Below are 15,080 nucleotides of genomic sequence, written 5' to 3'. Positions count from 1 at the left end.
TTTAACTGTGGCTCTGTCGACACCAATGCCAGGGGCTTGGTCTGGTTCACCGGACTTGAATCTTCCTATGTCAGTGTCGACACCTTAGGAGTAGTCTAAGCCGGACGAACAGCACTGGTGTCTTGTTGCTGGAGAGAGGTCGATGGCACCGGCTCAGATGAAGTCGAAGCAGTCGATGGAGTCGGAAGTTTTGAATGAAAAAGAAACTCCAGCTTCTCCAAACGAGCCTTGCGGCCCTTCAGCATCATTTGGGCACATTTGGTGCAAGTTAGATTATCGTTGTCGGCCCCCAGGCACAATACACAAACTCTATGCAGGTCTATATGATGGACATTGTCCAAGGACAATCGGGGCACCGAAAACCCGACGCCATGACCGACAAATGTAGCCGCCGTGCGGTCGATGACCGGTAGGCCCTGACGGGGAAACTAGATGGGAATCAACCGCAACAAGGGTAAAACCTTACCTTTCGACCGCAGAGTACAGATATCGATAGGGGGACCCCTATGGAGTATAATTTTTTTAAAATATTTGAAGTTCCGTGAGGAAAATTCCTGTCAGGAATCTCAAGAGAGCTCCTTAACCCACGTGGCTACTGCTGAACAGAAAAAAAGACTGAAGGGGGACCCCTGCTGGATGCAGGGTCAGTGCATTGCTGGGCATGCCCAGTAGGTGCCAGTCAAAGTTCTAGAAACTGACAAAAGTGTTCCGTGATTGGGCTCCATCCTGGTGTCACCCATATGTGAGGACTACCATCCTTGCTTGTCCTGTGAGAATGCATGTTTCAGTACCCATAGGGATAACCTCTCAGAAAATGGGACATTTCTTTGGCTTGTACCACATATTCCTCTTTCGTGGTGCATAGCCGTCACAACCAAAAGAATTGACCGACACGAATACTGATTAAGTGAATACGGATGGCGACTATTAAACAAAGTACTGCGATCAGTATATTTACAAAAGATTGTAGTCAAAAACCTGTCACATTCAAACGTGATTTGGATATCCAAAAAAGAAGTCTTAGATCGTTGAAAATAAACTGCAGATTGTGGTCGCAACTATTTAACCAATCAAAGAAAAAATTGACTGTTGGTCCCAGTCCAAATTAATAGGATATCTATGTATCTCAGCCAGATTAGAATGAATTCAAAAGAGTGTGAGGGGTATATAAATTCTTCCTCAAAATTGTTCACCAAAAGACAAGCCACACTTGGGGGCTTGTTCCTTTTGTTTGCTGGTACAATTGTGCTTCAAGACAAAAACGTTTTTGTTAATGCCAAACAAATAAGGTCCATCAAGAAGCTACTTTGCACTAGAGATGGATCAGGTCTACCTTCAAACCTTTTGAATGATACATAGGACTCTCTCCTGCAGTATGTTAGAGTAGAATGAAAGAATATATATTGTTACTAGAAAGAATGGCACATCTGGTAGTTATTAAATGTCCAGAATCCTGGACATATGAAATACTCAAGGGTTATAAAAAAATTGCTGAATTACGCATCTTATATTTGATGTCAATTTTTCTAGAAGTAGCCGGTGATGAGAAAGGAGTCTTCCAAATTTTAAAGAGTAGGTTTTCTAATACCGAATGAGGTAGGAGAGCGGTAGGCTTGGGAGGAGACTCGAATATCCTTAAGATACCAAGCATTTCAGCTCTTGGGTCAGGTATTCTTCCTGTTTCAACCTGAAGACTGCCTACTTTCTCAACAAATTTCGAATAGGTCAAGTCCTCCGGAGGAGAATATGGTTCAGGTAAACCTTCCTGAGGATCAGATGGCATACCTGTTGAGGAAGTCACAGAATAAACTGATTCCGGAGAACCTGGGCTGACGGGTTGAGTTGGAGTATCTTCTTTTTCTGGTTCTGGAGGTTCTATTCCTGTAGGCAGTGCAGGAGAATCTTCTGGAGAACGTTGTGGTGGTAATTCCTTTGTTTTTTCCAATTCTTGGAAAAAAGAGGAGAGAATATCAGATTTTAGTCATAGTTGATGCAGACAAAGTACCTTGTGGAGGAATGTGAATCTTTTGCTTTGGGGTTCTTGTTGGAATAGCCGCAAGCAAAATATCTTTCGGTACTTGTCCCTTATGTTGACCTTGAGGAGGTATAACTGGCGAAGGGCGAATACATTTTGTTAATGGTATTTGTAAGGAAGGAGAATGTCTCTTCTCTCTAGAAAGCGATGAGAGACTGGCCAAAGAACTACCAATAGGAGAACGGCCCAATGATAGGGATTCTGATGCCGAAAAGCCTTGAATGTCTACATCTGAAGTTAAGGACTTTCTTGAAGAACTTCTTGATCGTATTTGTTTTGTGGAAGCAATATGATGTGATTTATGGCTATGTTTGCCCAATGCACTTCTTTCTGGTGATTGGAGGTGCATTGTTTTAGCACCATGCGCTGTAGGAGCATCCCGGATTATCCTATGCTCCGTGGGTGCGTCGTGCGATAGGCTTCGCGCCGTATGTGCTCTGTGCGCCGTAGATGCTCCGCGCATCGTGTGACGTGACGTCGCAGCGATGCGCCGTAGGTGCGCCATGCTTCGTTCATTTTGAGGCGTCGTGTGTCTTTGACGCAGACAGCGCAGGCTCTGATGAAATGGCCCCCGGTGCTTTACGCCGCAGATTCTCTGCCGGATCCCCGGCTTTTGTACGAGGCCTTGAGGGTGTGCAAGACCCTGGCCTGTAGTGTTTTTCGGGCCTCTCGAGTCCCGCTGGTCCCAGCGAGGCGCCTGCTTCAGATGGGCCTTACCCGACTTCGCCGGTCCCGGCGAAAAATGGACCGAGAATGGTGGGGCCGAAGTGCCCAAGCGGAGCCTCTCCATCTTCGCGGCCCAGTGTCATTGGGCCCTCAGACATCCTGCTGCAGTCCCGGCACGACTTTATCGTGGTCCGGGCCTAAGCAAATGTAGCAATAATTATGTCCATCTGTGATGGAAATAATTTTGCCACATTGGCAATATTTGAAACCAGACGGCTTCAGAGCCATCTGGGATGAGAATTCTGAGAAAAAACGCCAAAAATATTAGACTAAAAAATCTAGTCAGAGAAAAATTGCTAAGAGAAAAATACCCCGCGTGCGAACGGCTCGCGGAAAAAAAGAAACTGAAGAGGTGAGGGAACCGCGCGGGAAGACGACCGCGCAGACGCAGAGTTCAAAACTCTGATCAGCTAAGAAAAACTCCGCCTACCCGGGATCGCGGCACTTCCCAAACAGCATGGCTAATTCATACCTGCTATAGATGGGAAAAGAATGGCACATCTGGTAGTTATTAAATGTCCAGAATCCTGGACATATGAAATACTCAAGTGTTATAAAAAAATGGTCCACAAACCTAGACAGAGGTTCCAGGAGAGAGCCTATCCTTGACACGATTGAGTGGCCTGGGGGAGACCACCAAAGGTTTGTGAATTTTAGGTAGTACATAAGATTAGAGTAATCAGACTACCCGAAGGAATTGAGCCTCTCGAGTTGTAATATAGTTTTCCTTCAAACGCCTTTGAATTCATCGATCATTTCTGTAGTTCAACAGTGGGATCAGTGGGAAGCAGGAGATAATTAGAATCTTGTAACTGATGTTTCACTTCAGATATATAGACAGAATTAAGAATGACAATCCCTCCCCCCTTATCTGCTGGTTTAATGATATTAGGGTCAGTGGCCATGGTTTTAAAGGCTAGCCTCTCATCCTTGGAAACATTATGAAATTTGTTATTAGATTGGGATTCCATTCACCCAATATCATGGTATACCCACCTTTTCAAATGCTAACACGGGATCCATGGACCCAGGAGGGCTCCATGTCGATTTGTTGTAGAATATGGAATCTTGTGTAAATGGTGTATTTAGAAAAAATTAAAGAAGTTTGAGTTATCAAAAAAAACAAAACTATGTAAATGTATTCGTACATCAAAGGTTGACAGCCGGCCATTCTATTTCTGATCTTCAATTTTTTGCCATTGACGTTCTAACCTCCCCTCCTGGGGTGGGGATTTCTAAGATGTTACTTCGGAGGGAGCAGAAATGGATTTTTACCCTTTAGACTATCTCCACACGGCCTTAATTCAGAAATAGAATGGGTACACTTTTTATCAATTTGCCCCCCCTCCTTAGTGAATGACATTTCCATTACCTTCCTGACAAGTGATGTAGGCATTACTTTCTGGTTCTTTGTTTACACATCGCTGTGCAGAGATGTTACTCTAAGACATAATACATAAGATGATGATCCTGGTTCATACAACACCTCGAGGAGCTATCTATAAACTGCTTATAGTATTCGCCTATTTATGTATTATACCCAATGTGTTAACATTTGTTTTTAACATTTATATTCTTGAAATTGTAACTAAATTGTTTTATCATTTTTTGATACTTAGGTATCTTTACACATTGATTTTTGTGAGATGTCAGACACCTGCTTTGATTGGCACTCTTAATTTGCAAGGGATTGGTCACTTCCTATATCCATGACTTGTAAGGGATTGATTTATTTTTTGGCACTGTTTTGCAGCGTCTAAATAACTTAGGATGACTTGAGTGCTTGTAAAAGACTTCTATGTAAAATAGAATGGACTCGAGAGATATGTTTGTCATATCTTGTGCTGTATGTACTGTATTACTTTCATTTTGTCCTTACATTGGATTTTTGTTTTCTTTAGCATATGATCTTTACTTTCTTATCCCTCCCGACAGCCTGTGGGGGAAACAGTAGGGGGACTACCAAGTGAATTGTATTACCTTATCCATTTTAGATCAAGGAGTCTTTTCTAATAAAGACATATGAAATTAAAGAAACTAAGTACTGAGTCAATTGTGCTTTACTCCACATACTTTGCAACTGTATACAGAGTGTGGACCTCTCTGTTTTTCTTGCTTGGTTATTAATGCATTATCCAATCCATCATCATATATATGGAAACTTTTTTATGATGTGAGTAGAGACCTCATATAATAAAGTGGAGTCAACTTGCTGTTTGCTCACACTTAAATATGAAAATGGTTCTTGCTTAATGAACCCCACAATTCAACAGGTACATTAAGTTACCACCTTTAGCTTTATATAAGCACTGGTCTCATTTAATGTACCTGTTGAATTGTGGGGTTCATTAAGCAAGAACCATTTTTATATTTAAGTGTGAGCAAACAGCAAGTTGACTCCACTTTATTATATATGAGGTCTACTCACATCATAAAAACGTTCCATATATATGATGTTGGATTGGATAAAGTATTAATAGATTACCGTATTTCCACGACAATAACCCGCCCACGTATATAACCCGCCCACACACATAACCCGCAGGTTTTCAAGATTTATGTAAGAAAGTTTTAATATACCCCGCCTCCTCATATAACCCGCAACGCCCGATTACCGTTATATTCAACGACGAAGCCATACCGATCGCCCCATTATAACCAATCGTCGTTATATGTTTTGTTAAATATGCTACCTTTTACCTTTAAGGTTTTTTGGGAGCAATCACGATATAGTGTGCAACTAAGACATACAAATAAACAAAAGATCGAAACCGGGAGAATTCATAATCAAATGGTTACCCATTCATAATCGGTAACCATTACCGGTACTTAAGCGCTGTTTCATCATTTGACCTAAAGCCCAACCGTTGGCCTAACAAAGTCACATGCTTTTCCTTAGAAAATAGTGGGAACTGTTCGGAGTTGAATGCGTTTATAATATGAAAATGTTTTCTAATTAAATGTTTTCTTTTTATTTTAATATTGCCATTTGTTCAATTTTCATACAAACATTCTGTACACTAACGCTTTACCTATAAATGCGCTATATAACGTAATTACTATTAACTTCCCGTAGGGCTTCCGCTAAGTGATAAGATTCACAATCTGTATTAAAAGTAGTGAAGTAATAAAGTAACAAAATACCATATAACTTTGTTTTAATAAATAAAAATTACAAATAATGCAGCAGATTCTGAACAACAAAGATAAGAATCTGAAACAATAATGTTAAACAATAACAATAAAGTTGATTCATGCTTGTTTACCGATATACTGGTACGTCTCCCTTTGGTTAGGTATTCTGTTAGTCGTTTTCATGTAAAATTTTTTCTGGATAACCCGCCCACGTTTATACCCCGCGGAGGCATGCGGGGTAGGTAAAAACGCACATTACCCGCGGGTTATATGCGTGGAAATACGGTATATCATATTAAGCAGTTTTTCTATAACACAAGTGGTTATTAATGCAAGCATTCCAACAGTGAATGTAACAAGTCCATAAGCAAATATTGACATACCAAAAGCAAAGAACTTCCTTGCAAATATTACATACCAAAGTCTAGTCTGTCCTTCTGATTCCTCTGAAGCAGGCCCAACAGAAGGTCAGACAAATAAGCCGATGTTTCTCTTGGGATACTGTGAACCAGAGAAAAAGGAAGAACATGTCAATTTCCCTCAATTCTATCCTGACCATACATTCAGAGCTCAGCAATATCCAATTTCACGGAACCATGCACTACAGAGCAGCAGTAACCCAAGGCAGGGTAAACTGCACCCCAGAATACGACAAAAGGCAATCCTGGGACCATATCAAAACATTGCATTTCTTATGCAGTTTAACAAGGTAATATCTACACATTTGTCAGTTAAGTTCTATTTTGTTTCTTTTTAACAGTGTGGCATTGTCTTTGTATTGAAAAAAAGACCATACCTAGGAACCAAATTCTTGTTCTTTTCATAAAAGAGTCTCAAGTCCTGAGGGTTATTGGCCTGTTAAAAGAAAACATCTACCTGTTATAAATGAAATTTAGAAGAACATTAATTTGACTCAGACAAAAACCCTCAATTCCCTGGGCAGCTAGTCTTAAGAGTGAGAAAAGCAATTCCCACTCATAGGCCAACCATGACCATAGAGAAGAGGAACAGTCCACCTTGAACAGCTACAAAGCAAGAAGAGGGTTTTTGGCAAATAAAATGTACCTGAAAGGGTGGTTTTCCCACTAGACACTGATAGATCACAGTTCCTATACTCCACAGGTCTGCCTTGGCATCGTAATGTTGTGACATAATAACCTCGGGAGCCTGGAAACCAAATCACAAAATGATTAAAAAAATGCTTATTAGGCAGCTGTGGCCATTTATACTAGGTAACTACAGTTCAATAGCCTAAGCTTTGCTGTTCTAACCACGCTCAGCATCAAGGAACAACTTTATAAATTGCTCTCCAGAAAATGGATTGGCTAATGTTAACAGCAGATAAGTCAAATTCAGAAAATGTTTTTAATGAAGTGTCATGTAAAGTGGGCTGGTGATGCGGCACAGTGCTTAGAGCACAAAACTGAAGACACTGGTTTCTTTTTCCCCATCTTCAAACCCAGCTGGGTTCAAAAAAGGTTTGGATAAGTTCTTGGAGGAGAAGTCCATTAATGGCTATTAATCAAGTTTACTTAGGGAATAGCCACTGCTATAAATTGCATCAGTAGCATGGGATCTTCTTAGTGGTTGGGTAATTGCCAAGTTCTTGTGGCCTGGTTTTGGCCTCTGTTGGAAACAGGATGCTGGGCTTGATGGACCCTTGGTCTGACCCAGCATGGCAATTTCTTATGTACTTGAAAAGTCCCAGCTATCCTGTGCACCATCTTAGGCCATAAACTCTAAGGAACAGTGCAACTACAGGAATAATCTTAATCTGTGCAATATATACTGATGTTTAAATGTGAAAACAGAGCACTGATATAATTTAACAAAAATTCTTTAAAAACATTGTTTGTTAAGACTAGCAAGCCTACTTACCTGACCATTCCTTCTCCATTTACAGCAGATCAACGAAGTTGTATATATGGCTCTGCAAGTACAGTAATAACTAGAAGTTCTAGTGGAACACTGGGTCTGTTTGGCAGGCTACACAGGGGAGTTAAGAGGTTACATTTTTGTGCATCAGTTTTGCAATTGAAAAGGAGGGGTACTGGGCATGAGTTAAATACGAGATCTTGTATGTTCATCTATCCAAGAGTGTGTAGTACAAAGGAAGACAAAACTGTCTTAAGGAGTGATCTCATAAGCAGTCATGTTCTATGGCTGGCAACTGAACATGTGTGTTACTGGGCAGACTGGATGAGATGACTGGTCTTTTTCTGCTGTCATTGCTGTGTTTCCAATGGGTCTCATGTTTTGCAGTGTATATCTTTGAAAAACGTTTGAGACAAAAGCTTCTAAGGGACTGAATATGCCACCTCAAGACAAGCAAAATGAACTTGGTGCCAGTTCTAGATAGCACAAGTTTGTCCTCTCATTCCTCTGACATGCGACACTAGGCACAAGTTGTGTGCACCTTCAGACTGCTTGGGATCAAATAGTGAAATGCACATCATCCTTAAGTACAATATGGCACCCCTGTGCTGCAATACACAGTGTTATACCCTTTGTATTTTAGGAATAGACTCAGCAGGTACATCCAGTATACTAGCAGATAACCTCTTCTGGAGACAATGATCAGAACATGACAAATTACAGTAGTTCTCACATCGGTCCTCTTCCCTTCCCACCAGTCTGAGATAGCTCTAATATGTTTGAAATATATTTGCATAAACTAAGTGTATGCAAACATATGTATATTCATTACAAATACCTTTAACCCCAATTGGCTTGAAGTGAGAGAAGGTACAAAGGAGAAATTACTGCTTACCTGATAATTTCCTTTTCCTTAGTACAGTCAGATGAATCCAAAACCAGTGGATTATGCACCTCTACCAGCAGATGGAGACTGAGCAAAACTGACACCACAGTATATAAACTCCTGCAGCGATATAAACCTGCCAGTATTCTCTGCAAAAGCAGATTGTGGAAAAACTAGCAAAACTTGATTAACAGATAACCATTCCAGCACACACCAAACAGGAAAACACTGAGCTCAGATAGAGTGTAAGAACACTAATCTAGAGATTGGATTGATACTTACCAGTACTCTCTGGCACACAGTCACACTCAACCACTCGGCAGCCAAGGGTGGGACATTGGATTCACAGTCTGTACTAAGGAAAAGGAAATCAGGTAAGTAGTAATGTCTCCTAACGTACAGACAGATGAATCCAAAACCAGTGGGATGTACCAAAGCTACTTCCAAACAGGATGCAAGGCTGCCCGTGGTCCAGTCAAAACCGCACGTGCAGGGGCGCTGTTTCCGGCGGATGTGTGCAGTCGCATAGTGCCTTCGCTCCGTCCACCCGCTCGCTGAAAAACCCCGTTAAACGCTGCAAAATTGTGCGAAGAGTGCCGGAATTAATCTTTACTGTGTGCGGAACACCTCCCCTGCCTGTCGTCATGGCTGCAAAGAGGAAAACCACGGATCTGAGGCAATTCTCGTTCGACAGGGCGGCGGCCCTGTCGAGCCAAGATGGCGGCGCAGAGCTTGCCACGGAGGAGGGAGCGGTTTCTCCTGAACCGGAGCGGATTGAGGCACAGAACCTCGGCGATTCTACCCCCAACCCAGCGCTGTTGACCCGGGCTGAGGCCAGGACTTGGTTTATGGAGATCCGTGCCGACTTAAAACAACACCGTGCAGACATCATGGCGTCCGTGGCAGACTTGAAGGAAGACCTTGCGACATTAGGGCGACGGGTGGATGAGAATGAAACCCGGATTGATGCCCATGGTGACTCCATCAACACACTTGTTAATCAGCAGGCTTCTACCTCCTCTGCCATACTGGACCTTCAGAGTAAGGTCGAAGACTTAGAGAACAGAAACCGGCGCAATAACCTCCGCATACGGGGAGTGCCGGACACGCCAGAGTATGCGGAGGTGGAGGTGGTAGCCCTACAGATTTGTCAACACATACTGTGTCAAGGATCAGAGGAGGATCAGACACGCACTTCAGAGCCAACGGCGGTTCAGTTTGAGAGGGCGCATTGGGCTCTGGGCCCAAGAACCGATCAGCGACCACGAGACATTGTGCTGTGCTTTTCCAATTTTCCTGTCAAGGAGCGGATCTATATCATGGCCAGAAAGATGAAGGATATTCATTGGAATAACCATGCCATATCCATCTACCAGGATCTGTCTCCGGTTACATTGAAAAAAAGGTATGAGCTGCGTGAAGTTACGGCTCAATTAAGGGAGCGGAATATTAAGTATAGATGGATATTTCCTTTTGGACTTTATTTTCAAAACCAGGGAGTCAGCTATAAGATTACTACGCTGGCTGAAGCTGTCGTGGCATTCACTAAGGCTCAAATTCCGGTCAATTTCCAGCAGGACAGTGCCCAACATCAGCAGCAGAAGATGGATAACGCTCCGCGCTGGCAAAGGGCGGAAAAGGGTGGAAAGAGACTCCGACGACAACCTGATCATAGGCGGCCAGCAGAGCAGGAACAAGGCTGAGGGGACCGGCCTCTCAGGGATATTGTGGTTCTTCTGAGCTACAGGTTTAATGTGGTAGCCAGGCTTCAAGCTACCATTGCCAGTTCTGGCTTCTGGCGATGTTGCTATTTAATTCTCATGCAGTTCCGGTTAGGGCACCTGTGAGTTAAGGGTGCCCTTTACTCTAGTTACTTGGAGGGGTTTTTTACATTATTGTTCATTGTCTATGTTTTTAGGGTGGGGCGGTGTGATGTTGGGACTGGCGCGCACCGTACGAGAACACTGACCTCTGGAGGAGAGGTATCCCATGGTGGACTGTAGGGATGCCGTTGGACTGACTGGGGGAATGCTGAAGTTTTTGTTTTTCTGTTTGGATCTGGGTATGCAACAAAAGGTTCGCCTGCTTTAGCTATTTGCATCTTAGCGCGATTCACTGATTACAGTATACTGGCACAAGAGGGAGGAGGGCGTAGTCTCTATCGGGGGGGATCAGGTCGTCTATTACAATATAGATGGCGACTAAACTATTATCCTTAAATGTTAAGGGGCTCAATACACCAGGGAAGCGGTCTCTCCTGCGTTGTGAATTGCAGAGACAGCAGGCGGATATAGTGTTTGTCCAAGAGACGCATGTACGGCGGCACCACCAGCGTCTCTTAAGCTTCCCTAATTATGCTGCTGCGCACTGGGCAGCTAGTACAAAATCCTCAAAATATACAGGAGTAGGGGTGCTGTTAGCACACACTTTTGTACATGAACATCTAGCTCACGTTTATGATCCCCAGGGCCGATATATTTTACTTAAGTTGCGAGTGGGAAAGCAAGTGTATACACTACTTAATGTATACTTCCCGAATGTACAGAAAGCCTCCTTCATAGATGTGCTTCATACTCTCCTCCATCAACACTTAGAGGGTGATCTCATTCTGGGAGGTGACTTTAATTTTGTACAGAACCCATCTAGGGACTCCAGCTCCGGGAAATTGTTCGACCAATCAACACGTAGAAGGTGGATTCAATTTCTGAAAGATTGGGAGTTGGTGGATATCTGGAGGGAGCGCTTTCCAACCTCTCGCTCCTATACTTTCTTCTCATGCGTACACGGCACTTATACTAGAATAGATCACTTTTTTCTTTCTAAACCTTTACAAGTATTGGTTGCCAAAACTGACATAGATGTTATTACCTGGTCCGACCATGCTCCCATATGGCTTACGTGTAACCTTTGCAGGGACGGATAGGGGGTTCCGGTCTTGGCGCCTTAATGACTCTCTGCTTAATGATGTAGCTTTTTGCGGCCAAGTGGAACGATTATTGAGAGACTACTTTGTCACTAACCAAACGGTGGGCATGTCTCCGCTAACGGTTTGGGAGTGCTCTAAGGTAGTGGTCAGGGGGACATGTATAGCAAGGGCGGCCTATTGCAATAAACAGAGGGAAGGACTGCGTAGACAGTGGACTCAGGAGTTACACACACTAACGCAATCCCATAGCCGCACTAAATCCAATAAGACATATAGACAGATAGTAAGGATTCGGGATCAATTGAGGGCATTGGAGGATACAGCAATTAGTCATCAACTTATGCTCTTGAAGCAGCAGTTCTTCGAAGGGGGGGAACAAGGCGGGAAAGTTTCTTGCTCGCCAACTTAAATCGGCACAGGCCCGCACGGTGATTCCTAAATTACAGACTACGACTGGGCATTTTCTCACTTTTTCAGAGGACATCCGAAATACCTTTACTGCCTTTTACTCTGAACTTTATGCTAGAGACACTGTTATCACTGGGGAAGGCATTGGCCGATACTTGGAAGATATACAGCTTCCGAGGCTCACTGAGCACCAACAAGCTGGGCTGGATAAACCTATAGAACAGGGCGAGGTGGCGGCCGCTATCAAGAAACTTAAACCGGGGAAGGCGCCAGGGCTGGACGGATTTACTGGTTTATACTATAGGAAATTTGCGACCCTGTTGGTGGAACCTCTGACTGCTGCTTTTAACTCCCTGTTGGAGGATGTCTCTTTCACCAATGATAGTAATACAGCAGGTATTACTGTTTTAGCAAAACCCGGTAGGGACCCCACTAAGTGCAGCTCTTACAGACCCATCTCCCTCATAAATATCGACCTGAAATTATTGGCTAGAGTCCTTGCAGCCAGACTTAACAGACTGCTCCCTGGGTTGATACATAACGACCAAGTGGGTTTCGTACCAGGCAGGCTGGCCGCGGACAATGTCCGTCGGATAGTGGACATAGTGGATGTGGTCCAGCGTAAGGATATACCGGCAGTACTTTTAGCACTCGATGCTGAAAAAGCTTTCGATCTTGTTCATTGGGAGTATCTTTTTCAAACTCTGGCGGCCATGGGTTTCGGGACTTCTTTTTTGTTATGGATACGTAAACTGTATGATCATCCACAGGCGCGTGTGAAGGCGAATGGCGGGTATGGCACCCCTTTTTACATACAGAGAGGCACCAGACAGGGCTGCCCGTTATCGCCCTTGTTATTTGCTCTGTTCCTCGAGCCCTTTGCCATTCGAGTTCGTGCAGCTGCAAACATACGGGGTATTGTTGGGGGCTCAGTACATTCAAAAATTTCCCTATTTGCAGACGACATCATGTTAACCTTGACTGATCCACGGACCTCTTTGCAGGGAGTGATGGACGAGCTACATAGCTTTTCAGCGGTGTCAGGCATGAGAGTCAACTATGACAAGTCGGAGTTGCTCAATCTAACTTTACCCCCCAGTGAGGTACAGGACCTTAGGCGAAGCTTTCCATTTTTATGGGCTTCCTCCTCCCTTAAATATTTGGGAGTTAAGATTGGACCCCACAACCATAAACTGTTTGATTTAAACTATAAACCATTAGTCGCTAAATTACAGGAGCAGCTTCGACAATGGGGCCACCACACTCATTCTTGGATGGGGAGACTTGCTATAGTGAAGATGACTGTCTTGCCGCGTTTCCTCTACTTCTTCACTACCATACCTATTCATATTCCCGCTACGTGCCTTAAGAAGTGGCAGCAAATACTTTGTGGGTTTATTTGGAGGAAAAGGCCTCCGAGGGTAGCTAGACATGTTTTATACCAACCTAAGAACAGGGGAGGTTTACATATGCCTAACTTAGCTTGGTATTATTATGCGGCACAATTGCGAGCGCTTGTGGCCTTACATAATACAGCTGAGACGCCGCAATGGGTACACATAGAACAAGGATTCCTGGGCAAATTCCCAATTTCAGCACTACCGTGGCAACCACGCACTTCATGGGGCCCTATCATTTCTCTCCCGTACGCTCTCTGTACCACCCTGAGCATCTGGCGTAGATGGAAGCCTCTGTTGATCGGTGGGGAGAGTTATTCCCTAATGACACACTTATTTACCAATACAGCACTCCCCTTTCAGGTGAGGTCAAGGGCCACTACACGCTGGATGGGTACAGGCCTTATGCGCATTGGTCATGTCCTTCATCAAGGGGGCATGATGAACAGAGACCAACTATGTGCCTTACATTCGGAGGGGGCTATTGATTTTTTTCTTTATACGGGGATCCGTTCTTTTATTAATCAAGGGCTTCGTTTGCACAAGGTGCGCACTACTAATACCTTATTTGAAACTCTATGTCAGCATACACCCACTATCAAAGGTATTATTTCCAAAATATATACACTGTTCAATAATACTAGGATTGGGGAGCCCAGATACCGAGCGCTGTGGGAAGCTGATTTTGGGATTCGGTTGGAAGATAGTGACTGGGATACCATTTACACCATGGCTCGTAAATGCTCCATATCGACGGGGCTACAAGAAAATTGTTATAAAATGATTTTCCGTTGGCACTATACACCAGTTGCATTACATAGGTTCTATTCATCTATCTCTGATCTCTGTTGGCGGGGATGTGGAGAGAGGGGCACGTATTACCATGTTTGGTGGTCATGCCCACGGATCTGCGCCTTCTGGCAGGTGGTGTTTCAGTGGGTGGTACAGATAGTGCAAGCTCCTTGTAATATCCAGCCCTGGCATGCTCTCCTAGGCCTAACGTTGGAAGAACATAACATTCCGACACAGAAATTGCTTTTGCAAATTTTTATTGCAACCCGAGCAGAAATTGCATTACATTGGAAGCAGCGGGAGGCACCAACCATAGCTGGGGTACAACAGAGAGTGTTTTCTTATTACCAGCTGGGACGATTAACAGCCATACATCACAATAGAGTGCCAGCTTTCCAAAACATTTGGGCGCCTTTCCACGCTTGGTTGGATAAACAAAGCTCCTTAGTGTGGAATACCTCTTGTGTCCAGTCAGGGTAGTGGACTTTCTACATGCACCACTGTATAGTGGATTTCTCTTTCTAGGTTGTTCTTGTTCCCAGATCCATATATTATTTTGCGCATATATGTTTTACCTTTATTTGTGTTCCTTTGATCTGCAATATACTTCAGCGGGGGGGGGGGGAGGGAGGGAGGAGAGGGACGGTGGGATTTGTATTTACCATATTAATGGTTAAATGGTCTCAATGGTGTCCATCTGCGCTGTTCAAGATTGTCTGATGACTATCCCTGATGTATATTGTTGTTTTCCATCTTACGGAGTTTGAGATGTACTAGATCTGTTTGGCTATTTTGACTTACTCTTGACTTGTTTTGTATCATGTCTGCCCATTGTGACATTAAAAACAGATTATATACAAAAAAAAAACCGCACGTGCAAAGGCTGCATCCTCTCGGGCC

The 15,080-nt window shown here is 43.6% G+C and overlaps 1 protein-coding gene across 2 annotated transcripts in view; it reads right to left on the bottom strand.

Moving 5' to 3' along the window:
* The window catches only part of ULK2 (unc-51 like autophagy activating kinase 2), a 255,524-nt gene that overhangs the window by 175,295 nt on the left and 65,149 nt on the right, over nucleotides 1-15,080 (bottom strand). For both annotated transcript variants that reach the window (XM_029611375.1, XM_029611376.1), the window contains exons 8-10: nucleotides 6,962-7,063; nucleotides 6,693-6,751; nucleotides 6,315-6,397 (exon numbers count right to left, since the gene is read on the bottom strand). In XM_029611375.1, coding sequence (XP_029467235.1) covers nucleotides 6,315-6,397; nucleotides 6,693-6,751; nucleotides 6,962-7,063 — 244 coding nt within the window. The remainder of the gene's footprint in view (nucleotides 1-6,314; nucleotides 6,398-6,692; nucleotides 6,752-6,961; nucleotides 7,064-15,080) is intronic.

This window comes from Rhinatrema bivittatum, chromosome 8 (genome assembly GCF_901001135.1).
Source record: "Rhinatrema bivittatum chromosome 8, aRhiBiv1.1, whole genome shotgun sequence".
NCBI classification, from domain to species: Eukaryota; Metazoa; Chordata; class Amphibia; order Gymnophiona; family Rhinatrematidae; genus Rhinatrema; species Rhinatrema bivittatum.
The sequence above is the reverse complement of the archived record's forward strand: the minus strand, read 5'-3'. Positions and strand labels throughout refer to the sequence as shown.